This window comes from Haliaeetus leucocephalus, unplaced genomic scaffold (assembly GCF_000737465.1).
Source record: "Haliaeetus leucocephalus isolate CR32 unplaced genomic scaffold, Haliaeetus_leucocephalus-4.0 Scaffold76, whole genome shotgun sequence".
Classification (NCBI taxonomy): domain Eukaryota; kingdom Metazoa; phylum Chordata; class Aves; order Accipitriformes; family Accipitridae; genus Haliaeetus; species Haliaeetus leucocephalus.
Window position 1 is genome coordinate 2938888 of NW_010972512.1, and position 27882 is coordinate 2966769.

Consider the following 27882-nt stretch of genomic DNA (forward strand, 5'->3'; position numbering starts at 1 on the left):
GAGTTCTTTGACAGCAGAGCACAAGATGTAAGGATATGTTTGGCCCGTTGTTGTATTACAGGAAAATATTAAGAAAAGAATTTTGAAGTAGGTAATTTCCATCATATGTTAACTTTCACACAAGAGAGAAAATAAAATGAGGGTTAATTTTCAGCTGTACTTGTGAATGTTTTTTTATCCCAGAGTGAGAGTACACCCTTGAGCTGAGCAGAAGAATGCCTAAAACGCTGGTGCAAATGAAATACACTGTTGTAGATTATGACTATCATGGACATCAAAGATCACAGGTCTGCTTTTCTGCTTGGCCCACTCATTTTAATAGGCTTTGGATGGAGATTTTTTTCTTCAACAGCTGTTGATTAGCAGCTCCTCAGATTAGCAAAGAAGCCAGAACAAATGCAGGATAATAACATTAGCTCTCTTGGTATTAACCTCGTTTGGATCTGCATATGTATAGTCAGTTCAGAAGCCAGAGGCTTTGTTTGTGCACTGAAGGTTAAGAATCCAAGCCAACCTCCAGCATGCAGGAGTGTAAAGGACCTCTGCTAGGTCCTTTATACCTTGCTTTCATGAATAAAGCTCTCACATGATCCCTTTCAGAAACTGACCAAGATCTGCATGAAAACGAAGGGGTTTGTCCTGCTACTCATAGAAGGCAATTTTATAACCTCATTGCTCTGCTGGCTAGAAACTCCCTCCTAATTTCCAGTCTACATTTACTCACAGATAGTTTGTATCCATTTGGGTTTTTGTACCAGCTTTATCCCTTTATATACAGAAAACTTCTGATCACCTTCTTTACTTTCCTGATACTTACAAAGAGCCCATCACATGCTTTCTAAGCCTTCCTAGCTGCTGCTTCTTCCCCAGACTTAAACACAAATTTCTAATAGCCACCTGGAAAGGTATTTCTTTAGAGGGCACTTCATGAAATATTTCTACTCTTTGAGCACTCTAGAGTTTCCTACCAGGAGGTGTCATTCTCCTAACTCTCCTTCTGAATGACCTGTCTGTCACAGGATTGCTAGTCTTTGAACTACTGAACACATGCTTCCCCCCCTAGAATCCCCTTGGTCAGTGAAACCAGTCTGCTAGGTTTGTTTTCAGGGCTCTGCTGTCCTTTGGTTGTCCCTCCCTGCCCTTAGTGTCCATGCCTTACAGCATATGTCGGGGGCATGATGAAAGCATCGTGTGCAGGTGATGATTCCAGAGACCCAGCTGTTACTTTGTGGCCTGTAGAGATGAACAGTGCAAGTTGTTTAATTGATCAGAGTTCATTTATGTGGGATATATGACATCCTGAATATAAGGGCCTTTCAGCTGCAGCTGCTTTTCTTCAAGGTAAACTCATGCATTTGCATTCATGGAGCAGAGATATAAGGGTATTTTGAATGGTGGTTTTAGGGCTGGAGGTACCCAGCAGGGAAACAGTGTCCGTCCTTGGTCATGGTGTTGGGATTGCAGTTCCTCAGGAAAAACTCAGAATGAAGAAGAAAAGATGAATGGAGAATGTAATTGTATGAAGTCTTACTTGCAGAATTCTGGATATAGATTGAAGGAAAAAGGTAGTTTATTTTTATTTCTTGTGGTGAACTTCTAATATTCATGTCTGTGGGCTGGTTTAGCTATAGCAATAATTTTGCTTTGGGAGAAGGGACATCACATGCAGAGCAAAAGAGCAAAGAACTGCTTTCCCAAATGCTGGCATTCAGTTAGTGCCAAGGTCAGGGAGTAGTGTTTGGTATAGATAGGAATGTATTCTTGTTACTCCACGTTAGTAAATTACATACCCTAGTAAGTGAGGGAAGTGCCTTTAAAAGGGCATGTACACTGTTTATTTCAGAGGAAGAAAATTGAATCCTGCCTTAGAGGATAGAGGCAAACCCATAGAACTGGTGGTTTAACTTTTATTTTGTATTTTCAGAAGCTAATGGCACAACCCGAGTAAGAGATGAAAAATCACAATACTGTCAGTTTTATTCCAAATTCTTTTCCCATTACTTTAAGCATCTAAGCAAATGTATTTGCTCTTGTTTTAGTGAAGAGAGAGAATGGATCTCCTTTGACTTAACCTTTAGATAAACTACTTCTGTCTTTGACTCTAGAGGGTATAGAGCAACTGCAGTCCTAATTTACTTACCTTCAGGTAGGCATAAATCTGGATCTTTCATTCTGTTTTGACAGTAGGGTAGCTTCTCGTTTGTAGTTTATGTACCCAGTCTAACATTGTGGGGATTTTGTTGTTTAGAAGAAGTACAAATAAACAGGACTCTTAACTGCTTCAAATAAGAACGTTGCATGCAGGCCTAGTATTATTTTATAGATGATAAATGAGAATTCCTTCGCTTCCTGCTGATCCAATACCTATTATAAAAGTAATCTTAGCTGATTATTAATTCTGTGGCCTAAATAACCAGACTCTGCTACTGGTTACAATCATGTGTGACTACAAAAGATGAGTAAATGCCTGTTGATAAATGAGAGGAAAAAACCCAACTAATACGCACCAGGAAGGATAAATACAGAATCAATTATTTAGGTTGGAAAAGAGCCTTAAGATTATACAGTCCAACTGTAAACCTAACACTGCCAAGTCCACCACTAAACCATGTCCCTAAACACCTAAATATCCCCAGAGATGGTGACTCAACCACTTCCCTGGGCAGCCTCTTCCAGTGCTTGACAAACCTTTTGGTGAAGGGTTATCAAGGGGCTGTGTGGTGTGGGGTACATGCTTTACATTTGAGAAAAATGACTTTGTGGATTCCTTTTTAGGCTCAAATATGAAAGTGCAGCAATTTCAGAGGAGGTGACAGACTCATCCTTCCTAATGAGTCAAGAAATCTAGAAGTTGTAGAAGAGTAAAATTTTCACTGGAAAGTTAAAGTATTACAGTATTGCTTTCAGGCCCAGGAAATAAGGAGAGTCCTAATGATCTTGACACCATTTAACTGGACTTTAAAAAGCCTTGTGGTGCTGGTTTTTTTGCCTGGGAAATGATAAAATTGAACAATTTAACACCACTGCTTTCAATGTCAGTGATGAATTTCTTTGGTTTTGAAACAACTACTATATGCGTCAATTGAAGTATCCTCCACTGATGATCTTGTGTTAAACATACCTTTCCTAAAAAGCAATTGCTTATCCAGCTGATAGAAGTAAACGTCTTTCTTGCAGTAATTCATGGATGGTATGGTTGTGGCAAACTTGTGTTGGAGTGGCTAGAATGCTCCTGAAAGAGTACTTAATTCAAGAACTGATGTTCTCTTGCGGTCTACTGACTGAGAAAAGTCATGAGTAGTATGAATTATATGCTTTTGCTGGGTGTTCATGGGTCAGGTTTTACTTCTCAGTGCTGTGCAATTGTTCCTTGTACTTTGGTCTTCTGCTTTGAAGATTTCAAATACCAAGTGATAAGATCTCATTCCACAGAATGCCAATAGCTTTGGTGATGGACCTTTCTGCTGCTTGGTTTTATAAATGTCATCAGACAATGATGACAGTCTCTGGGTCTTGGCTTTAAATAGAGGTCAGTATCACCCAAAGCACCTTTAAGGTACACAATCCAAAACTTCTAGATCCCTCAAAAATGTGTCTCTCTATGCTCTGCTGCAGATAACACTTGAAGAGTTTCTTTACTGCTTGTTTCCCACTAAAAAAATTAAGGACTAAAATATCTGTACTGGCCTTCTCTGAAGCTTGCTTAGCAGACATTTCTTCCTAGAACAGTACAGCTCCTGGAGTGGGCAATTTGGGCTGAAAACTTATGGAGAAACCTGAGAAATTTGAAGTTATAGGATGCTGTATTTAATGATTAAAAACCTGTTGTTGAACATTGCTTTAGTTATGGACTCAAACACATTAAATACTGTGTCCATGTATAAAAATTATTTACATGAAACTCACTTAAGCACTGAAAAGAACAGACATGAAGCTTGGAGTTCATAAACTAATGGTGAGATGTATTAGGAAGTGAAACTACTGCCCTCTTCATCCTTTTTTGTAGTCTCTCCCTCATAATACTGCAAATGGAGAATGGAAGGTCATGTCAGCACTCCAGTGCTACTGATAGTTCACATGCTATCTGATAGGTCAAAACAGTGTTCTCTGGGAAAAGAGCTAGGCAGAAGCTATGCAAAGAATTTGCAAAACAAAAAACATTTCTCATGATGACCACTTTTACAGAACCAACCACCTACTTAATCTCCTAATCCTAAAACTTCCTCTCACTTCTCTCATTTGCCAAAAGCTGTAATTGTTCTCTTCCTCAGCCAACATCCCCATTAGTGTCACATCTGTGACATCTCACCTGCTGAGAGTATGGGACTGTTGTGGTTTAACCCCAGACAGCAACTAAGCACCACACAGCTGCTCACTCACTTCCCCCCGCCCCCCCGGGTGGGGGAGAAAATCGGGAAAAGAAGTAAAACTTGTGGGTTGAGATAAGAATGGTTTAATAGAACAGAAAAGAAGAAACTAATAATGATAATGACAACACTAATAAAATGACAACAGTAATAATAAAAGGATTGGAATATACCGATGATGCACAGTGCAATTGCTCACCACCTGCCGATTGATGCCCAGTTAGTCCCTGAGCGGTGATCCCCCCACCCCACTGCCCCCAGTTTCTATACTAGATGTGGCGTCACACGGTATGGAATACCCTGTTGGCCAGTTTGGGTCAGCTGCCCTGGCTGTGTCCCCTCCCAACTTCTTGTGCCCCTCCAGCCTTCTTGCTGGCTGGGCATCAGAAGCTGAAAAATCCTTGACTTTAGACTAAACATTACTTAGCAGCAACTGAAAACATCAGTGTGTTATCAACATTCTTCTCATACTGAACTCAAAACATAGCACTATACCAGCTACTAGGAAGACAATTAACTGTATCCCAGCTGAAACCAGGACAGGGACTATGGAACAGACCTGGGCAGTAAAATCAACAGTGCTGGGTCTATGCATGGGTTATATAGTTATTCTTTCTTACACGTGCATGAAGGGTGGCAAGGCTCCAAAAGCTTCTCTGCCATGATTTCCAACAGTAGAATTAGAAATAATCAAGTTCTGCATGGGATCGGTTTCACCTGCAACTGCAGGCAGCCAAGTATGCACAATCTTAAGACCAGCCTGCTTTTATCTTAACTCAAGGTGTGACTTGTTTCTTCTGCTCCTTTGTTCTGTTTCATGTTTCAATGCACTGCATCACATCTTGCCAGTGCAAGTGATCCCTGGCCTCAGTTAGATTCTTGAGTGTGTATTTTTGCCTGTTTGGAGGAAATTGAGCAGTGTGAGTCACATCAGAGAGTTCCCGAAATAAGAAGTGGAGATAAGATTTTCTGGCTCCTGTGGTTTCACTCCAGACAGAGAGGAGACTGTCTTAGGCAGCCTGAGAAATTCCAGCTTCTTGTAGTAGTTGTATTGCCTACCTTATTCATACTTAATGAGACACAGAGGCTGAGGGATGAGTATGTTTTTGGAAATTATCTTTTCTTCCCATCTAGACCTTGGGGAAAACTTGTGCCTTAGACCTTTTGTGTCTGAATTTTTAAAGAATTAGTGTTTCAAGCTTGTCTCCAAACAGGAAACACCTTCACTACTGGCACCAGAACTTTTCCTCTCAAGGCTGGCTAAAGCTCTTGCTCTTCTTCTACTGAGTGTTACTGTGGGTGAAGCTGGAGTTTTTTCCATGACTTCAGAATTTCAAGTAGTTTTACAGCTCTTTTCCATGGGATAAATGTCTGTTGTACAAACTATTTTGACATAAATACTTACAAAGTGTTATAATTTAAGAATGACAAATATAGCTCCTAGAACTGGATTACTCAGAGGTACTTAATTATCTTTTTTTGCCTGTTGCCATAAAAGCATCATTAAAATATTTAAAAAGAAAGAGTTAGAAATATGTAAATGCAGATGCAATCTTACAATGTAGGTAAAGAACCATTTTTTAAAAAAAGACATGGAAGATGAATCTCTGTCTCCTTCTATGTGTACATACATACATGTGTATCTTCTGGTCACCTGAGATGCCACCATATCCTGTATTTGTCTTATTTTGGGGATTTCAGCAAGTTCAACAGAGGATTTTAGATAATCTAAAATTATTTCCCACTGCATCCCACTGTCATAAGCTACTGATAAAGATATTGACAAATGTTTCTCAAACCAAGACTTAAAAATCTCCAACAGAAAGCTAGACTCTACAAAACTTCTGTTCTAGTGTTTCATGGCCTCCTTATTTAGAAAAATTTCCTTTAAAACTTTGTCATTACAAATCAATCCAACCACTACTTGTTATGCACCAAGTGGACATAAAGAATTGTTGATCACATGCCCCTTAAGTACTCTAAAATACCTTTTAAGTTTTAGAAGATTGTATAGATTTCTTTCCTCTATCATGCTTTTCTACAGTTGGGTGGGAATAAAACAGTTAAATGCCTTGGGTGTTTGCACATAAGCCATATTTTCTGAGCATGTGTTACTTGAACTGTGATTTGTGGAGAGCTGATAGTTTGGAAGATTCAATCACTTACAAGTCAGACAAGCATTCATACGTGTTTTCAGGGAAGCAAACAAAATGAGGGTGTTCATAAGAAATAAAATTAGTAAATCTTGAAATTTTTTTTGGTTTTGTTGAGAAAATAGTGCAGGGTTTCAAGACTGTAAGAGATGGTCCTAGTATCTTTTCCAAAAGACAATAAAACTTTGATCTCGTTCTAAATAATGTATTGACTGTGTTGCTCAGGATTTGATTGTATTTTGTCTGCCTGTAGCTTTCTAAAATTGCAGTACTTAAGATTAGGTGCAGTACACCAGATGAGATTTGGCAATGGCAGATTGGATGGAAAAATTGTAAATTTTGTCTTAACTAAAACATTCCTTTTAATACATATCAGATCAGCATTTCCTATTTGTAAAAGTGACAACAAATCATTAACCCATATTGAATTTGTGATCTGCTGTAACTCGTAGTTCCTTTTCTACAATTCTCCTGCCTAGCCAGCAGTTCCCCAGTTTGTTGCTATGTTGTATTTTGATTTTGTTTTTTTTTGTTTGGTTTTTTTTTTTAGATTAAGACCATTGTTGATTTGTCCTCATTTCTTTTGGATTATGCCTCTAATTTATCCAAATCTTTGAGTCCTTTGGAACTCCTGCAATTCCTCAAAGCCTGGTATCATCTGCAAATTTTCTAAGCATGTTAGATGATAATTTGCCATCCAACTTTAATTAGCTCAAGTTAGTTCAAGATAAGCCCTTGCAGGGCTCATTTGTATAGTCCTCTCAGACTGACAGTGATCTTTGAAAAACTGCCCTTTGAGTACTGGTTACATCTCTTGCATGCTCATTTTATGGTGATTTCAGCTAAGCACTATTTCACTTGTTTGCTTACAAGAATGTCTCATGGGACAGCATTAGAAGTCTTAATTATAGCAAACTACAGCACACTATTGTTTCTTTGTTACTCACTCAGCCTTGAAGTACAAACTAGATTGATCTGCCAAGAATAAATCAATCATATCAATGTCAGCTGTTCTTGACCACTTAGTAGCCCTCTGCTGATTTTTCAACTGTTTTCTTTCAGAATTTTTTTGGTATGGTTCTAGTATCTTTTCTAGGTGTTCATATGGAAGGCCTGGCTTCTAATGACCTTGATCTTCCTTTCCTAGATACAGAGAGGCAATATTTGCTTTCCGTCAGCCCTCTGGCACCTGTCCCCATACTCTCAAAGGTAATTACTGAGGGTTTGGATCCTTAAACAGTAACTTGATTGGCTGTAACTAACCTAAATAGTCTTCACTCCAGTCTTTCCTTACTCTGACCTGTTCTCTTTTCCCAATGCATTGCAATGAGTATCTGTTAACTTTTCTCTGTATAGAAAGAAATGACATTTGACATGTCCTCTGTCAATTGCTGTCCTCCTTCAAATATCAGACCTGACTGGTTTTTGTTATTCTTACTCCTAATGTGTTTATATAGCCTTTTCTTACCTATTATGTCTCATAGTGGCCTATCAAGTAAACCTTCCAACTGGAAAATTAGTTGCTGCTAGATAATCCTTGTTAGGCACCTCTGTTTGTAAGGGAAAAGAGGTCATCTGGAGTATTCCTATTCACTTGTAAAAAGCTGGGCTTTCACTTGTGAAAATGAATGTCTGGAGTGTATAAGAATAAGAAGTGTTCAGCATTTCTAAAAATTTGACTTGATTTAGGTTTAGAGTCTCCTGTTTTTCTGGCAGAGAGGAATTGGATTAATTTTAAGGAACTATGTCTGTGCTCATGTGGCATGAGAGGAGGGTGGACAACTGCACTCAGCTTAGTACAGTACAAGAAACAAGGCTCTTATATTCCCAAATCAATTGGCAAAAGCACAAAAAAGCACAAATGTGAAATAAAAATAAGAAAAGAATGAATCAGTAACATGGAAACCACCTAAGAAGCAGGCTGGGTGGCATTTCTAGCTTGAAGATCTGCAGTTCAACCTAAGTAACTGTATCAGAGGTCTTTTTCCTGAAATAACTATGTAACTTAGGATCCAGCATGAGCTTTAGCTCACAGGAATCCCAGTCTTTCTGAACAAAAGGGTTGAAGTTTTAAGTGCCTTTGACTTTTAATAAAGATATTTTAACCTCTCAGTTGTGTGCTTTTGAAAATGCTTTTCAGCCTTTCTTTTTTATGATAATTTTGCATTTGTATTCATCTTCCATTATATTAAAAGGTGATTAAAAAAAAATTGGAGGATGGCAGAATTCCCTGGGAAAAACCAAGAAGAGCCCCATGTCAGTGATGCATAAGGGAATACTGCCAACTAAAAGAGCCAGTCTTTGTTTTTTCGGCTGGAGTTTTTACAGGCATATTGCTTTTAGGCTTTGGTGTTTGGAGTTTTTTTGTGTTGTTTTATCTATCTGCTGCAGACAAGAGGTCTCAGACAGCCCTTGTGAAGGAAGACTATTGTAAACTGTGAAATACTCTCTTCCTTCCTCCGGAGATTCCACTGGCAAAGCAATTCTGATAAAGTTTCCTCCACTCAACTTCAGAGCTTCTGCCATGACGAGGATGAGCACTTACCAGTAGGAAGCTCATAAAACAATTTGAAAAAGTGAATCTCCAGGAAAAGGTGTAGGATATTCTGCCTCCTGGCTCCAGAGAGGATATAAACTGTTCCGGAGTTGTCTATAATTTTTCTGTGTATACAATTATAACAGCTGATCAGTCTTTTAGAAAAAAAATAAGGCTGCCCTATCAAAACGAATTATCATTAGTTTGTTTTAGGATAATGTTTACAGAACCCCTGTAAAATTAGGCCCTGCTGCATGATGTACTGTACAGGTGCATTAGAAGTACCAGCCTCTGTTAGGAGGATTTACAATCTGAAGAACACAGACAGAAAAAGGTTGGCAGACAGGAAATGTTTTCACTCCCAATTTATAGATGAACAGCTGAGGCTAAAGAAATAACAGTCCTGATCTGATGCTACCTGGAAGTCTGGTTGTTCTAAGCAAGGCTGGCCCAAGCCTGGGCTTGCAGAATGAGTCTGTGACATAGCCAAGAGTTAACCTCAACTTTCCAGAGTTTCTTGATAGTTTGTTTGTATTTCTAGCTTTGCTAGGCCACACCTGCTAGGAAGCCTTCCTCTCCCTAGAAATATTCAGTATGTTGTTTTTCATCCTCACTCTATTCAATAACTGACTTTGACATGCTTTCTAGGACTTTGTTGCCATTTCTAGTAAACTCATATTTTGATAGTAATTGAGGGTGGTTTAGAATATAGTCATTATTCTAGCCTCTTTTCTGTGATGGATTCCTTGATGGGCAGAGATGTATTAAAGTATGGCTACTTGAAAAATATTTTTTTGTGAAAAAATTGGGAATTGATGCCAGCTGAGACCTTAGCTTGGAATCCAGGAGCTGCTGATTTTTATTCTGTAAGAACAGGCTGAGGCTCTAAAATAAGAGCTCCAACATGCACTCTATAAACTATAACTATGCTTTACAGATATGAAGTGGATGCTACCCTGTGTCCTCCTATTGCTGACAACCCTTGTTGAGTCCTTTGCATGGCTAGTCTTGTTAAACCTCACCCATAATGGTGAATCTTTATGCCTGGAATACCAGTTTGGCAACTGGACTGTCTGGTGGAGCCTCCATAATAACTGCCTGAGTGGACATGGAACAAGGGATGGGGTGACGTGGCTCATCAGGGCGCAAGGGAATACCACTTTGTATCGACCAGGGTTGGGACTGCTGGGGAATGTGGAGTCTGTGACAAGCTTCTAGTGTCATGTCTTTGCACAGGGTTAAGAACTGAGCTAATGTGTCTATTACTCGTGTTGTCCGTTCCTTACTTACAGCCCTCAACAGTACTTGTGAGACCTCCTGTAACAGAGGTGAGAATGATACTTAAGTGAGAATATCCAGAACTACTTCTATACGTAGTGTGGCAAGTCACTTACCTTATCACTGAAGTGGCATACTGTCCTGGTTTCAGCTGGGATGTAGTTAACTGTCTTCCCAGTAGCTGGTACAGTGCTATGCTTTGAGTTCAGTATGTGAAGAATGTTGATAACACTGATGTTTTCAGTTGTTGCTCAGTAGTGTTTAGACTAGAGTCAAGGATTTTTCAGCTTCTCATGCCCAGCCAGGGCACCTGACCCAAACTGGCCAACAGTGTATTCCATACCATGGGACGTCCCATCTAGTTTAGGAACTGGGAAGTGGGGGGGCAGGAGGAATCACCGCTCGGGGACTGGCTGGGTGTCGGTCGGCGGGTGGTGAGCAATTGCCCTGCGCATCATTTGTACATTTCAATCCTTTTATTACTACTGTTGTCATTTTATTAGTGTTATCATTATCATTATTAGTTTCTTCTTTTCTGTTCTATTAAATCATTCTTATCTCAACCCAGGAGTTTTACTTCTTTTCCTGATTTTCTCCCCCATCCCACTGGATGGGGGGGAGTGAGTGAGCAGCTGCGTGGTGCTTAGTTGCTGGCTGGGGTTAAACCACGACACATACATGTGAAGGTATGCATGAGAAGAGTGGAGTGGTGCAGCCAGAAGACTATTGTACAAGGAATCAGTGATCTTCATGCCTCCTGCCTTCTCATGTATGCAGCTGCATTCTGAATAGCCTGTGACTGCTTACCAACCCACTATAGCAAAGTATCCATGATTACTCAGGCATGTGTCTCTGTACCATGGACACCATGTGACTGCTCTATGCAGTAGTATAATTAGTGTATACATGATAAATGTGCATGAATTCAGTATGAGACTAGTGTATTGTCTTGTCCACGTGAAATATTATATGCACCTGTTCAAGAATTGTAACTCTATTGAGGCAGGGATATTGGAGCACATGGTCCAAGGGACTCTTCAAAGTTAAGTCTGCATTCCAAGCTTGACTGCTACAAGTGACTGATGAATCTGTATTGTGAGCAAGACTCTAGAAGAATACTAGCCATTCTGGGCTGGCAAACCTTACCACAAATGAGAACTCTGCACAGCATGCTGTGATCCACAAGGAAGGGCTTGTCCAATGCTGCAGTTTCCATCTTTTACTCAAACTTAGTTATCCAGCTTTGAGTGTCGGTGCCTTTCTGCACCTTGCTGCAAAACATTATGCTAGGTAAAAAGTTGGAATCTGCTTATTCATGCAACTAACTCAAGCTAACCATCTTGGTCCTTCCTCATATCCTGGAATTGTGTGTTTCTGTCAGTAAAACTATGTAATGCAGCACTTGGCAGTTTGTCAGCACAGCGTGTCTTTGTGGGAGGGTTTATCTGGCAAGGCGAAGTGTCAGGCTTAATGTGTGGGAGGGTCAGATCCCGGGATTTTCCAAGAAATTTTTTTCCACAAGAAATTTCCCGTCTTGTGGAGGACAGGCCAGCTGAGAGAATAAAAGGCTGTAGTAAAGGCAGGGGATTACACAGTCCAGACACTTGGAGCTGAACTTAATCTTCAAGTCCATATTCAGCAACTTAGCAACAGAAATCAGTCACTGAGAAATATCGCGGAGGACTTTTGCCACCCAGCCACCACAACTACAACCTGTGAGTATAAATGGAGAGTGTTATTCTGTTTAATTGCTCAGCTAAAGGAAAACTGGACAGATAGAATTCTGTGTCAGTGTTCTTTAAAAGCTGTTTACATTTAAATGCTATCTTGATATTAAGAACTGTTACAAAATTAATAATTTCTTAAAAATGGGAATCTTAAATCTTCAGAATAATTGTTTAAAAGTATGTAGAAAAGATTGCATAGACAATATTTTTTATTGAATTTTAAGAAGTCAGTATTTGTTCTTTACAAATGTGTTCCTTTGATCTCTCATAGCCATCCACTTAAAAGATAAAGAGAAGAGAAAACTGTCAAACATGATTTGCTTGTGGTTCCTATCTCTTCTTGCTTATGGTAAGTGTGTATTTCTCTGTGTAGAAAACTAGTTGAATGGTAATATTAGTGTGACTGTTCTGTTTGAGCTCAGAATTAAATAGAATTTTTGAACCTGACCTAATTAAGTTGAGGCTAGGTTCACATAGAGTAACCTCTAGCTAGAATGGCATGTTTCCCTGCTTGCCTGTCAAATACATAATTGGCTCCTGTAGTTTGCTATGAAGTCTGCAAAGCCTTGTGTGATCAGACGTAGTTTCACAGGCTGAAGTCCCTGCAATTGATGCTGACATGCCTGTTTTGAAGCTTGCCAGTTGATTGTTTATAAAATAATTGCCACTACTTTTTAAGCAGTTTCAAATATTGGCAAGTTTGCAATATTTATAGAGCTTTATATATCCTCTCCTAGAGAGAGGAGGGAAAAAGTCAGACACCAACTTTTTGACATCTTTTCATTCTAGGACTTACAATACTGCAGGGGGTGAATTGTTGGACATACCATTATTCAGACACAAACATGACCTACAGGGAAGCAGAGCTGTGGTGCAAAAAGAGGTATACTAACATGGTTGCCATTCAGAATAAGGACGAAATCAACTATCTCAATAACTTCTTACCCTTCAATCCGGGTTACTACTGGATTGGAATCAGAAAAATTAATGAGGTATGGACCTGGATTGGAACTAACAAAGAACTAACAGAAGAGGCAGAAAACTGGGCTTCAGGTGAGCCAAATGGCAAAGGGAACAATGAAGACTGTGTTGAAATCTACATCAAAAGAGGGAAGGATGACGGCAAATGGAATGATGAACAGTGTGAAAAAAAGAAGGTCGCCTTGTGCTACACAGGTATGGTGTGATAACGGCCATTCTAGTGTGACCCTGTGGAGATGAGATGGTGGGTGGGATGAGTTGGTTAACGTAGTCTTACATATTAACTACCTGACCCTGTAAGCACTTGTACGCTTATCCTTACTTACAGGGCTAAGGTTGTTCTTGTTCCAAGAGCTGGATTGATCTCACTTAGCTTTTAGCTCCCAAAATATTATACATCTTTTATGCGCAAATCACCAGACCTTCTCTATAATCAGTGGAGGGAAGCAGGCTCTTCCAGGTGGTGACTTTCATTCCACTCTCAAGTGGGTGTCTCAGCTAGATAAGAATTGCCCTTTTGGAGGCGTCTGCCTGCTGACTATAGACCACTGGATTAGATAGACACTTTGTGTAAGAGATGGCTAAGGCTAGGTCAAAACACAAATGCAAGTGAAATATCAGCCAAATTAGAGCTGTGGTGAGTTAATGAAGAATGTACCTGTTGAGGATTTCTACCTACCCCACTGTTGTGGTTTAACCCCAGCTGGCAATTAAGCACCATGCAGCTGCTCACTCACCTCCCTCACTTGGGGGGGAGGGAATCAGAAGGGTAAAAGTGAGAAAACTCGTGGGCTGAAAGACAGTTTAATAGGTGAAGAAAAGCCGCACATGCAAGCAAAGCAAAACAAGGAATTCATCACTACTTCTCATCGGCAGGCAGGTGTTCAGCCATCTCCAGGAAAGCAGGGCTCCATTGCGTGTAACGGTTACTTGGGAAGACAAGCGCCATAAATCCAAGCATCCCCCGTTCCTTCTTCCCCCAGCTTTATATACTGAGTATGACATCATATAGTCTGGAATATCCCTTTGGTCAGTTGGGGTCAGCTGTCCCAGCTGTGTCCCCTCCCAGCTTCTTGTGCACCCCCAGCCTACTTGCTGGTGGCGTGGGGTGAGAAGCAGAAAAGGCCTTGACTCTGTATAAGCACTGCTCAGCAGTAACTAAAACATCCCTCTGTTATCGACACTGTTTTCAGCTCAAATCCAAAACATAGCCCCATACTAGCTACTGTGAAGACCATTAACTCTATCCCAGCCAAAACCAGCACACCTACGGTATATTGTTCCTTTTGCATTTTAAATATTGCTACTATCTACCTGAGAACAAGTGGTCATGGAATTTCCAGTTTGTTTTGCTATATAAAGTGCTTGATTAGTGCCAGAAAGATAAACAAAGTGGTAGCCAGGTTTCATTAGTGGCAATTGATGATTCTTTTATAATTTGCTGTATTTTTTTCTTCCCCCCCCCAGCTTCTTGCAACCCATCTCTCTGCAGTGGCCGTGGAGAATGCATAGAGACTATTAACAATCACACTTGCCATTGTAACCCTGGATTCTATGGGCCTGAATGCGAGTTTGGTAAGATTACTCCATCCTGCTTTTCAACCAGGGCAATATTCATGCTAGCTAGTGTTCAGTTTGGCTTGTTGATTCACCTGCTCAGCCAATGAGACTGACTGTGTACGTTCTTGTGTTTCTTTGAAGTTGAGAGTTGTAATCCACTAAAGAAACCTGATCATGGGAGCCTCCAGTGTAACCATCCATTGGAGAACTTCAGCTACAACTCATCCTGCACAGTTCAGTGTGAGGAAGGCTATGAACTGACTGCATTGGAATCTGTGTACTGTACCTCTTCTGGGGACTGGTCTACCCCCCTTGCAGCATGCAAAGGTGAGCTTCTCAAGCATGATAGGTGAGCTTTCTACATTATACATAGCTCTGTAAAATTGAGTGCTGCTCTGTTAGTAGGTACAAATTGAAGTTCTGTCCCATTCCTTTGTAATTAGTTATGTGGTAAAGGTGCTATTTTATTGCAGCACACAGGTCTTTTTGCTCCTGAAGAGATTAAATAGGCAGGATGAACGTTCTGGCCCTGGTCTAGATTTCCTTGTAGGGAAAGACTTTTCCACCGCTTAGTGGGGAACAAGGAATGGAGATGACCTAGCTTTGAGACTGCTCACAACAGGCCAGTTAGTCCTGACTGCAGGAATTATTTTTGAGGTGTTCAGCTTAGAATAAGCTACTGTTTGAAGCAAATAAAAGCATCAAACATCACCAAGCAGCAGTCAAAATGGGAAAATTTTGGATTGTAACTAGTTGCTGTCATGAGCTGCAGATGAATTTGCAGCCTTGCTTTAAGAGTCAGTCTTCCATTTTGAGACTTTCCACTCCTATCTGCTTTCTGAAATGGCAGCATAGTAGATCTCGTTTTTAAAGCTGCTTCCATTTAGCCAATATGTTGCTAAGTTTCAGGAAAGAAAAAAACTTTTTATGGTTTATTGCAAGCTAAGCTCTGTGCTGTTTCTTACGCATTTCAGCTGTGACCTGTCCTGCCTTAGAAATGCCTGCTCATGGTGCTGTGAACTGCTCCCATCCCTCTGTGGAGCTCACCTGGGGTACCACCTGTGAGTTCACCTGTGAGGAAGGATTTGCCCTGACAGGACCAGCCACACTGCAGTGTGGGTCTTCTGGGGCCTGGGACAGGCAGCAGCCATCCTGTGCAGGTACCTTTCCTTATCCTGCTCACCTGAGCACTTGGGGCTGTCAGCATTGGTGTGTTGAATTCCTGAGGCATCTGTGCTGATTTCTGTTATGATCTGTGTGTTGCAGCTGTGAGATGTGAGGCTGTAACCTGGCCAGAAGAAGGCTTTGTGACCTGTGACCATGCTCCTGCAGATCTCGCCTATCGCTCGCGTTGTGATTTCCGCTGCAGCGAGGGCTACGTTCTGGATGGCCCATCCAGCATTGAGTGCACGGCACAGGGACAGTGGTCAGAGCCAGTGCCAAAATGCAAAGGTAGGATGTACTGGGTTGGCAAATACAGTTTTCTTGTCACTGGAGAACACACTGAAATCCATATTCCTACAGGGTCCTGGCTCCAAACTAAACTCTGTGCTGTCTCGTGTTTTCAGCTGTGATTTGCCCTGCCTTAGAAATGCTTGCTCACAGCTCTGTGAACTGCTCCCATCCCAAAGCCAAATGAATTTGAAAAAACAGGGTATATGTACTAGTGCAAAAAACAGGGCCAAAGACAGGAAAGTCCTTAATGACTCTTAACCATTTCTTTCTGTATTTCAGTTGTACAGTGTGAACCACTGAGCTCTCCTGAGAAAAGCTCTATGGATTGCTCACATGGTGCTGGGAACTTCACGTACAACACAGCCTGCCACTTCAGCTGTCTAGAAGGATGGAGGCTCAATGGTTCTCATGTTCTTGAGTGCAATCATTCAGGAAACTGGAGTGCCAGTCTGCCCACATGTGAAGGTATTTTACCTGTGACTAGCCACAGAGAGGTGGCCCTGGGTTTCTAGTCAAATGAGGTATGGAAGGGTGGAAGATGTAACACCAACAGTGAGACAGAACTTCTAGTGAAGTCCATGAATTAAAAAGCCCAACAAAATCTCTCAGTATTTTTTTTGAAAATAGAAGAGGGGAAAATTCCTAAAAGGTCTTGGTGAAAAATGTTCATTTCTTATCCAAAACCAAAAGCTGATCTCGGGTTGTTTTGTTTGGGTTTTAATTAAAATATTTCTCATGTTGAGCTTTTTCCATATGAATAAAGAAAAAAAGCTTTTCTGGAGAAACAGAACCTTGTGGTGAAATCTGCATCCATAAGTCTGTTTCTCAGAGGAAAAGTTTATAGATTTGTTAATTTGGTGTGATAGTTTCTTGGGTGAACTCCTTGGCCAAAAGACCTCACAGAGCTTTTCTGTCAAAGGCTGTAATTTTACAGGTCAGAAGTCTCAGTCTTGCCTTCCCATTCAAGGCATTAAGAGCTCTGTCACTGTCCTTAGTAGGAACATCCTTGCCCTGCCTGAAATGCTTTTGCTTGAGGTTCTAAAAGCTCAACTCCACTTTATTTGCTTGAGCAGAACTTAGAACCTTGAATAATTTAATTGGTCTCAACAGGATTGCTCAAAGAGGAAGACAGTGAGAATTAAAATATGAACTGAAACATGAAAAATAAAAGATGAGCATAAAGTGTCATGTGAGGCTGGAAGTTAGACAGACCCTGGTATAGCTAGCTTGTTGTCTTGCTGTTGCTTTGTCAATGGGTGGGATAATTTTTAGTATGCAGCTTTTTACCTTGTGTACAGAATGTGTCCTGTCTCAGCAAGAGAAAACTTAAGGGTTACAAGCTGCAATTCTGGTTCCTCTTGAAAAGCACAAGATAAAGGAAGAAATAGAGAGGGCTTCAAAGACCACACGTGACTCTTGATCTCACTGAAATTTTTTCATCCTCTCAGCTTCTGAACAAGTCAGCCATGTCTCTGTGGGCATAGCAGCCACAAGTGCCTCTCTGTTGTCCACGGCATCATTCCTCCTTTGGCTTGCAAGACGTTTCCGAAGAAAAGGTGAGCAATTGGAGTGGGTCCACTGGTTTTATTTACCTTCCTGAAAAATTTTCAGTGGAGGGAAAAAACACCCCTCCAAACCCCAATACCTCGCTTTTTGAAAAAATGAAAATTCCCATACTTAAAGAAATTTCAAAGTTATTTTCAAGAAGCCTGCATACATGCCATGTTTGGCTTTTGGATGAACATTTTAAAACAAAAAATAGTAAAAAAATTAATATTTAGAAAACAAGAATTAGAAGAAAAAAGCAACATTTTATTTATTGGTAATTACTACCAGAGAAAGTGAATGGGTATTTGAGATGGGGCTAATGACAACATAGTAATAACTGCCTGTGAGATTTATTGCTAGATAATGGCTTTTTATCAGATATTCAGAAATGAGAGGGGTTTTAGTAGAAGAAAAATTTTGCATGATGGGGCCTTCATCTTGAAATGCTAATATCTTTTCTTATTCTTCTTGCAGCAAAGAAATTTACTCCTTCCAGGTAAGTTCCATCTCAAAAAAAAAAAAACCCATGAAAAACACTGCAATCACTTTGCTAAAATCCTTTTGATATAAACCAGTTGTCATGAAAGTATTTTTCATTTCTGTTTTTTTTTTATAGTAGCTGCCAAAGCCTAACCACTGAAGGTAGTTTCCAAAGTGCTGGCCAGAATGTCTAACTCTGGGTGATTCAGGTAAGCACATGAGATAGCTGCACTCACAAATTGTCTTCCTTTTAATCACACAAGCAATCAGAGCTGTTAATTGCTATACAATTGCTGAAATAGCAATATGTGCTTTGGGGTACCTAATAGGCATCTTGGCATTGCATGAAAGTTCTTAACAAGACTCATGGATTTATTGCTTTAGAAATGGTTATTCAGCTTCTTAAGGATGATTGTGCTTAGCATTCTGTCCAGCTGCATATAGTATTAGGAACACTTTTGTGCATTTTTGCTACCTGCTGCATACAAAGTTCCTCTGAAATGAGAGCAAATACAAATCTATGCCAACTTTCCAATTTATAGAGGAATTTCGTTCTCTCTGCAGGAACTGAAGCCTTCTTTACTTACGTCTCAGAGATTTCTGGAGAATGAAACTGCATGCAAATCAGCAGCTGTCCAGATGTTTTTACCGCTTGCTGACAAGATGATTGACCTTGTGTATTGTTCAGAAATTTTGAATCCAAGCTGTCTGGTATTTCCACTGAAGACAAGCACAGAGTAAAACTCTGGCCTTCTGGCAAAATACTGTCTACATTCAGTCATGTAGTTATCAAAACTGGGAGCTTGCCATCTCTTGTCCAGATGGTGAGCAAATAGTAAGCTGCTGCCTAAAGAGGAGGCTGGTTTCTCCTCTGGTCTACTCAAAGGTACCTAGGTGAGGTGAAGACATGCATTATTTCACATCACTTACTACACTGCTGGAGATGTCTTCTCTGGAGTCATATGGGTTATACTTGTAGAAACAGAGTAATTGGGATGAAAAAAATATTCATTGAATAGCTTTGAAACCATTGATCTGGTTTGTTGTCGAAGTCAGTTTATTTTAAGAGGATGTCCTAGTCCATAAATATGCCTGTAATGATATGGGCCATTATTTGGGTTTCTGCTGCATGTCTCAGAAAGCTTAGGGACTTTAAACACTTCCTTTTTTTTTTTTCTTTTTCTTTTTTTTTTTTTGTAATAGCACTAGGGAATCATAGTGCATATACTAGGTACTCTGGTTTCTGAATGCAGCAACTAGATCTGAAATGATCTTATCCCTGTGGGATTATGCACTGTAATACAGGTGTATACATAAATATTTAATTGTGCATTTTTTACTGTGGATATTTCTGTGCTATTAACTGTAAATGTATTGTAAAATACTTGTTCCTGAGTAGGTCTGTGGCCATTGATCTGGGCCCAGGTAATTTTAAAATAATTCAGAGGTGTTTGTAAGGATTTCATGCCTGCATATGATTTACAAATAAAATGGAAGCCTGAGATTTGTGTATATATATTGCAAGTATGATTTATTATGCTGTTAAAGGATTTCAAATGAGAAAGTCTTACTTAAGTTATGTTTAAGTTATAATCATAAATTAAAAATCTCTGACATAGAATCTGATACGTATTGTCCTATTTGTAACGGTATTTAATGTTTTAATGTAATGCTCCCTTTTTGGAAATGTACATCATCTAAATGATTTAGGTCAGCTCTTAGATACAGCTTCATCAGGAGAACTTGAGGGGCTGGGGGAAGACTGGCTAAATAGCAAGGCTGTCCCTTATTTAGCTGTCCGTTTTCATAGCAGTCAAGGAAAGAGAAGCCAGCAGATGGCACTGACTGCCTGGGAACTAGCACAGCCAAAGCTGGACCCCAAACCAGCATTCCCAGTTCTGAAAGGAAGTAGGAAGGCTCAGCGACGTGTCCTTGTAATGCAGGTGCCTGGACCAGCAGTGAGCTTTGCGAGAGGTATGCTCAGGAGGGCGAGGAGAGCAGAAAGAGAAGCAAGTAGGTGATTTTGGTGCATAGTTAACACCACAAACCCCTCAGCCCATGCAGGTCTTTTGCAGACGTTTCTGCTGGGAAGTTAGCTGAGCGTGGGAGACCATGGACTAATAGGTGAAAGCACAGCTCTGGGGACTAGTGATGACTGCTGTTTATGGACCTTTGCTCCCACCCTGGCTTGGGCTGGAACCAAAGACTCTCCCATGGGCTTGTGCTGGCTAGATTGCAGTGATGGCCAGACACTCCTGTGGCCACCCTTTCCCAACCCCTGACATAGCCAAGGAAGCTGTGCTGTGGCTCTCTGTAGCTGCTGCCAGGAGCCAGGCCTTGATTATAAACCATGAGATGCATTCCTGCCCTAGGCAAAGCTCAAGAGAAGCCATCAGGCCTGTGAGCAAGGGAGTCAATTAAGAGGTGCTGTGCCACAGTGGACAGGGCCCATTGCTGTTTATCCCAAACCGATTAAAGAACTGAGAGCGGCTGTCAGCGCTTCCCCCGCCTTGACAAGGTGGGGCCCAACCATGTGAGCAGATGTAGAGCAGTAATCCTTTAGGTTCCCTGAGGGGACGTAGAGATTAGCCTGAAACGCCCTGCTCTGAATCCCTGCAGGAGCTGTTTTGAGAGCTAAACCACCACATGGGTCCCCCAGCCTGTCCTTGTTGTTGTCCTCTATATGCATGGCCCCGTAGCATCCTCTGGAGAGAGTCGCTCAGGCCAGCATGGTTCCTACCCTGCTGCAGTCAGGGCAGCCCAGCTTCTCCTTTCCTGACCAGAGATGGTGCTTCTAGCAGCTTTCCCTGGGATCTTACAGGGGCTTTATTTCCAGAAAAGAGACTATAAAATTATCCCTTCTCTTTCTCCCAAGCCTTCATCCCTTGTGACTTCTAGAGGCAGCAGGAGCGAGACCACATTTGGGTGGGATTAGTCCTCTATCTCTCCATATATCCCCTAGGCCAGACAAAGACTCCCTGAAGGGGATCTCCTTCCTTGCAGTGACTTACAGGTTATGTCTACCCTCATAATTAATGTTAGTCCAGGGCACAGGCAAAACCCTAGCCTGTGCTTGTCCAGGTTGCTTGATACTTGGTCCTCTCCTGGCACTGTTTTTTCCTGCTTCAGGATATGAATTACCAGTTAGGATGGCATGGTGTGTCCAGGTCTTTAGGATCTTCAGGAAGTTGGTTTATTTGCAGTAGATGTGTCTCTGTCACGGTGCCTGTGAACACAGCTCTTCTGTTGTTTGCTATGTGTATAGCTCCCATGCTGGCAAGAATGGCCATGGGAATGCTTGCTGGCAGGCAGTCATTTAGTAACTCCCTTATATCACTCCTCTATATGGTGCAGTGCTGTGTGACCACCGAAGGGCCTCAGGGTCTTTTCTGGAGGGGCTTTCCTTATTTTCTGTTGTTCCATTTCCCTTAAATTCCTCAGCTCTCCCTGGGCCTGTGGCATTGTTCAGAATGGGGTCCGTGTTTTGCCTGGCATCTTATTTCGGAGCAGATACCTGCTTGTGCCGTGACCTATGGAAGCTGTGAAGGTGACATTAACTGGGAGGCACGCATGTCCTTTCACAGCTCTGCGTGTTTGCTGCTTGGCAAGGGGATGGTTTTTGTGGCATAACTTAACACATTCCTGATGAACCGAGCTGCCTGGGTGGCTTTAGCTTTTTACATCTGTAGTCTGACAGAAGGGGACTTAGAAACAAAATTTCACTTAAAGTCTCAAACAGACAGTGTTTGATTTGGGGTGGGTGTTTCGGTGGCCCTTGATGATATGGACAGTATAAGACCTGCCCAGATTGGGTTTGTGCCTTCTGTTTTCATAAGCAATTCGCCATCAATCAGGAAGTCATTTACCAGGCCCTGGCTGAAGTTGCCTTCCACAGCTCCAGTTTTCAGGGGTTGAACTGGACCCAGCATTTGGCCAGCAGTTCTTCATTCACGAAGATGAGTCACTGCTACAGGCTCTGGAGACTGCACATCTTTGCAGGTCCTTGCGTGCTTTGCTGAGGACTGGCAGCACAGACTTTAAAGCAGCAGCTCCCACAGGAGTTGGTGTTGTGATCAAATCACTAACCTGCTCAGCTCCTGCTCTGGGAGCTGTCAGAGGATATTAGGGCCAGGAGGCCAGACTGCAACATACAATGTCTGTGCAATGCAAAATACTTAAACTTCTGTGAGTCTGGTTTCTGTCCTGAGTCTTAGTCCTGTTTGGATTCCACTGGTTCTTGCAGGGGGCTGGCTCCCTCCTCTTGGCTTGAGCACGCTGCTAATATGCGGCTGGTGGTGGGTATTTGGTGAGGGATCTTCAGCCCATAGACCTAAGGGAGCAAGTTGCTATGGTGAGCTCTTGGTCAGGGACATAAAGATCCACAACATCGCTGCTCCCTAGGAGCCATAACTCACATCAAAGGAGAAATACAGCATGGGCTTGCCCATGGACGGGCAGGCCATCCTCCTGTTGGTAGTGGGCAGTGGAAGCTTGGTGGAGGGCAGAAAAGCAGGCATCAGAGCCCAGCCTGTCATAGCATTTGCACAGTTGTACTATGGAGCTCCCTAGCCGGGTTTACAGCCTCTCTCATGCACATGTTTAGGGAGAAACAAGCAAAATTGCAGGTTAGATTTGACCAGCGGAGTCAAAACGTGCTGGATGGTTATTGCTACTCACCTGGCACTACTAAATCTCACCTAGAAGGGAAGCTGACTTGGCCAACATAGTTCAGCTGTGGCTCCAGTGGTGAGAAAGAAATCCACAGCCCAGAAAGTGTTTCCACAGCTGATGATGGCCAATGCTTTTTCCAGCTCAGGAGAGCTGCTGCGAAGAACAGGACAGTGTGCAAAAAGCACAAATGCCTCCTCAGCGAGGCAGCAGATGCCCCCGGGCAGCTGCCAGCAGGTTTTCTACCTGCATTCCTACTTCAGGGAAGGACATTCCCTGAAAAGCCCAACAGTTGCTTTGACTTTCAGCCTGGGCCAAGTGGGACCTTCATCAACTTCTCGCCTCGCCAGCTGCCATGAAAGCAGTGATGGCAGGTGTGAAATTGCACGTGACTTACTTGCTTGCTTCTGGCACTCCAGTGCTGTCATTTTGGGCTTTTGACAGCCTCTGAGTGGGCAGGAAGAGTGAATCACATTGAATCCATGCCTTCTGGAGCAAGCCTTGGGTCATAGAGCGCTTGGGTGGAAGAAAAAGAGTTAAAGGGGAGACAGGAAACACTTTGTTCAGGGCTTATTCCACAGGATGATTTCTGGGAAAGGAGGGGCTGCAATCAGACAGGATGTATTCACTTTGGGATCTTGGGAAATCAAGCCTAGCCTGGCCTAAACCAAGAGGAAAATATAGTGCAGCCCACGCTGCAAGAAACAGCGACGTTCCTGCTTCACCTTATCTTGTGTCAGCACAAACAATCCAGATAACATAAAAATCAGACATGGTGAAATGCTGGCTTCACATGAACAACCAAGATATCCCATGGGGAAATGATACAGTTTGAGCGGAAAGACAGTGGGAGCTGTCCTAGAAAGCCCCATCCTAAGACAGAAAGGGCCTTCTCCAGTCCTCACTATTTCCTCCTCCTCCCTTGCCTCAGTTGGTACCAGGAGCCCCAGGTTGGTCCCTGGGTGGAGAGCAGGATATGCTGTCTGTGTCACGGGGCTGTTCCCAGGCTGGAGTCTGATCTGCATGGCCTTCAAAGGCAGCAGAGGAAAGCTCTGCAGATGAGTTAGGAACTGCTGGGTCATTGTCAGAGAACAGAGATCTTTGTTGCTTCACAGCAAATCACTTTTGACCAACACAACCCCTGCAAACAACCAGATGTATCGGAGGTTCTTCTACTGTCAAAGGCACTTGTGAAGAAAAACTCACCAGTGTCAGTAACCTCTTGCAACTAAAGGCAGAGGATTTGGCTGAAGCACTTGGCAGTGATGAAGTAGTCATCATGGAGTCATGCAGGCAGGAGCAGGGAGACAGCCCACGTTCTCCACTGCTCTTCCTCCTTTCCTGGAGGGAAGAACAGCTCCATCTCTGTTTTGCACGGCCCTTCTCGCCTGCCACTTGCACTCTTCTTCCTGTTTTTTTTGGTGGGTACAGGGCTTGGGGTAGAGGTGAGAGACCCTCGCCATGTGCCCTCGGAGGGAAGAGTGGCAGTTTGCATTGTGTGGGCAATTGGTAAAGCCACAGTGAATTTTGCACGCACTACTCAGACATGCAGCGTTTGCTCAGGGTGGTGGTTTATCTGCACTAAAGAAAGGCCAGCTATTCACCTGAATGCATTTGTCACTCTGCTCTTTTGAAATGGGGCAGCTGGATATTACTGCTGAGGTCAGTACAGATCAATCTGGTTCATTTTCTTCTCCCTCTATTAGCACTTTCTTTAGGAATATTCAGTGCCCTGTTTAATTTGCCCTGCCTGAGTAGAGGGTTTCACTTCTGGTATAAAATCCTAGCTGATGTGCTGGGAGGAGACCACTCATTAGAAAATCCATGCCTTTCCTAGGATTGAGTTTAAAATCTGGATTTTGAAAACATACTAGACAGGAAAAGCTTCTTGTAAAGTAACTGTAATTACTTACAATCAAGACTTACTGAAGTCATGTAAGCACTGAAAAGAAGTCAGATACAGATCACCCTTGTCTCCAGACTGCAATTCATTCAGTTTGGCTGCATTAAATTCAGAAGCGGTTCCTTTAGGTGCTGGCAAAAGTGTTTCAAATGCTGCCAGACGAAGCTAATAACACGCGCACACACACGCGCGCCCACGTGCACACACACAATGGGTCAGTCAATGCTTTTGTCACTTTTCCTTCCTGTTTCCCTGCACACACACATGGCAGATTTTGGTTCTCAGCCCATTAAATGGTGAATGACCCTTTGCAACATCCTTCCCTGTCTACTAAGCGGGAGCAAGTCTTGCGGGTCAGCCTTTTGGTGACAGAAATTGGTGATGAAGACTCCGTGGACTTTAAAAGCACTTTATTCATGTTCCTGCATGAGCGGTGGAAATGGCAGTGGTTGCAAACAGCAGACAGGTAGTCTCTGCTTTCATGTCCGCACCGAAGTGTAGCTCCAGAAAGTGATTCTGCCTCAGAGAAATGCCCTGTGCAAGGATGAACCATCTGTCTTGGAGGAGTTTGGGGAACATGGGCTCCCCTGGCCTTTGCAATGAGCAAAGCTAACTCTGAAGAGCAGGTTTCTCCTTGAGCTTTCACCCGAGGAAAGAATTTGTCAGAGGATCTTAGGAAATGGCATTTGAGGAGCCCTCAGAAGTTGCAGACTCCAAACCCCTGTCCCAGGCTATGAATGATACTGCAGGTGGAAGTTGGTGCTGTGCACCCCGGGCAAAAAGCAGAGGCTCTCTGAGAGGAGCCTGGGTGGCTCCCGGTGCAGTGGCACTCCATGTCTGCAAGGATGCTCCAAGCAGCCCCAGGGATTTGGGTGCCCAAGTCCCGGACAGTGGGGTTGATTTGGTGTCTGAATCTCTTTGGCTGTTTTGGAAGTCCCAAGCTGGGGCTATTTGCTCTTCTAGCACTGAGCTTGTGGCCTGGAAAAATGAGCACTTGGTTTAATTCCCCAGCACTGCTGACAGCTAAGTCTGGGAAATTCATGCCTCTACCTTCTGTCTAAAACAGAATCATAGAATCATTTACGTTGGAAAACACCTTTAAGATCATTGAGCCCAACCGTAAACTTAACATTGCCAAGTCCCACTAAACCATGTCCCTAAGCGCCACATCTGCACGTCTTTTAATACCTCCAGGGATGGTGTCACAACGATACTGAACTCCTTAGAGAAGAGCTTTGGGACCTCCCTAGGGAGAGCAGAGGACCTGTACCAGGGGAATGACAACATTCTTATCCTCCTGCCCTCTCTCTCTGCTGCTGGATATGAGGCCAAACAGGCCTTTGCTCTGATCTGGGACAGCCGTCCTTCTGTCCCCATGTCTGGACTGGGAAAATCTAAGCCTTCAGGGTGTTTGGATGCTGTGGGAACAGGTGCAATAGGAGACCTAAAAAACAACAGATCAGAAAACATATGGGACCACCCCAGCTCTTAATTAACCTAATTGCTGTAGCTTCCACAAAGGTCTGTATGTTTGCCTAGCGTGTTGTTTCCAGTGCAGGCAAGCACCGGTCCCTGCGATAGAGTGCAGCCATGGTAATGCTATCAGCAGCGCCTTCCTTCCCAGAAGGGGCCCAGCAGGCCAGACCACCTCCATAAAATCCAGCTGGTGGGCCCAGGGTGCAGGTCCTCGTACCTAGATGTACAGCCCACCCCTCATGAAGAGGTGCTGTAGGCTTCTCTGGAGAGAGAGTGGGGGTGAGGAATGGGTTTCGAAAGCTAGCGAGGGTTGTTACAGCCCAGCAGTTTGACTTGTCTGCCTGTCCTCCATCAGAGGATGTCACTTGCTGCAGGGGCAATGAGTCATCCAGGCTGCAGGTGGTCGGCTGATAAATGTATTGAGCCAGCTCACCTGCATGTTCAATGGCACAGTAAAACCACTAGATATTTATAGAAAGAAATTGCATCCTGACTGGCGAAAAGAGAGCACGCTAAATGCTCTTTGGTTACAGAGCACAGCTGGGCTGCAGTCCTTTATTCAGGACTTCAAACCAAGAGAAAGGGTAGTCGAGAATCTTTACTAACCTCTTGATGCTCAAGACAACAGCAAGTTTTTTTTCACTGCAGAGTCACTCTTCTGCACTGAAAGTATTTGGAGAACAAAGTCACTCCCGGTTTAGTTAAATATTTGTCTTTTCATGGCACTGAATTGTAAATAAAACTTGTCCTAAAAATACTACAGATACCTCAAAGTTTCCTGAGGTTCAAAGATGTCCTCTAACAACAATCCTCGTGTTGTGCTGCAAACTGAAATCTGAAATCAGTTGTCCAGATGTCTGGTATAGAGCAGCCCAGCCGGCCAGCCTGCTCCTTGTAAGGGAGCAGCCATTCCCACATATGTGTTTCACTCCAGCAGAGCCTGGATCCTCTCTGAAGCTCAGGGGATGGAGACTTGAAGCACAGCAGAAGGAGCTGCCTTGAGAGGTGCAGAGATGCTAGCGAGTGAGGAGGGAGAGTGCAGTATCTGATGTGGGCACATCTTGTCTGGCCAGCCAAGCCAAATGTTTATTACCTTTGGATTCACCATGCTGCCCAAAAAGCAAAACAGACATGTAGTAGTGTTGGCAATCTCTGTAGGAACCTCCTGTCTGCCAGATTCTCTCTCCCTGCCCTCCCAGCAGGTGCCAGCTGGGTTTTTGCTTTCTTTCATCCTATGATCATGTTTCATCAAAGCAAGCACAGTCAGGGGATGCAAAGCCCAAAGGCTTACTAAAATTAGGCCTGATCTTTGGTCCTGTTTGTAAGTGTTTCTAGGCATGGTGACATCTGACATACAAACTGACTAAAATGAGGGTTTGCAAGTCCTAAGTGCAGCTATGTATTGTTGTTTGCAAAGTCCTTTGCAGCAGCTGTGTGTCTGTTAGAACAAAACAGCAGCACACAGGCACAGATCAAAGAGCCCCCGTGAAACAGATTTCAACATAGACAAGCAGCCTACGCTATCAAACTAGCTGACAAAGGAGGATCATGGGAGAAGCACCGCAGCTGTGATTTTGACACAATCAAACCATGTTCCATGCCCATGACTCAGTACTGGAGTCACACAGGTTCACTGTGGAGATCTCTGGATCTTCTGCAAAAACAACGAATGAACAAGATGTTAAGTCCCAATTAAGTTAATGGGGCTTAAACAAATCTTTCTAGTTGAATGTAGTGGTTTGTGTTTTAG

At 42.7% G+C, this 27882-nt stretch overlaps 1 protein-coding gene across 1 annotated transcript; it reads left to right on the plus strand.

Moving 5' to 3' along the window:
• Window positions 1–11900: 11900 nt before the first annotated feature.
• SELE (selectin E) lies at window positions 11901–19270 on the plus strand. The gene is made up of 12 exons (XM_010581613.1): window positions 11901–12049; window positions 12333–12410; window positions 12851–13237; window positions 14510–14617; window positions 14744–14929; window positions 15577–15762; window positions 15869–16054; window positions 16337–16522; window positions 17506–17613; window positions 18080–18101; window positions 18222–18294; window positions 18650–19270. The coding sequence occupies exons 2-11, from the start codon at window positions 12374–12376 to the stop codon at window positions 18277–18279; spliced, it is 1464 nt and encodes a 487-aa protein (XP_010579915.1). The 5' UTR covers window positions 11901–12049; window positions 12333–12373; the 3' UTR covers window positions 18280–18294; window positions 18650–19270.
• Window positions 19271–27882: the final 8612 nt, after the last annotated feature.

Bases quoted from the DNA above. Each gene is read 5' to 3' on its own strand.
- SELE (XM_010581613.1), top strand. From the start codon at position 12,374: ATGATTTGCTTGTGGTTCCTATCTCTTCTTGCTTATG. The intron at 13,238-14,509 runs GTATGGTGTGAT...TCCCCCCCCCAG, and splicing joins GGTCGCCTTGTGCTACACAG to CTTCTTGCAACCCATCTCTC. The intron at 14,618-14,743 runs GTAAGATTACTC...GTTTCTTTGAAG, and splicing joins TGGGCCTGAATGCGAGTTTG to TTGAGAGTTGTAATCCACTA.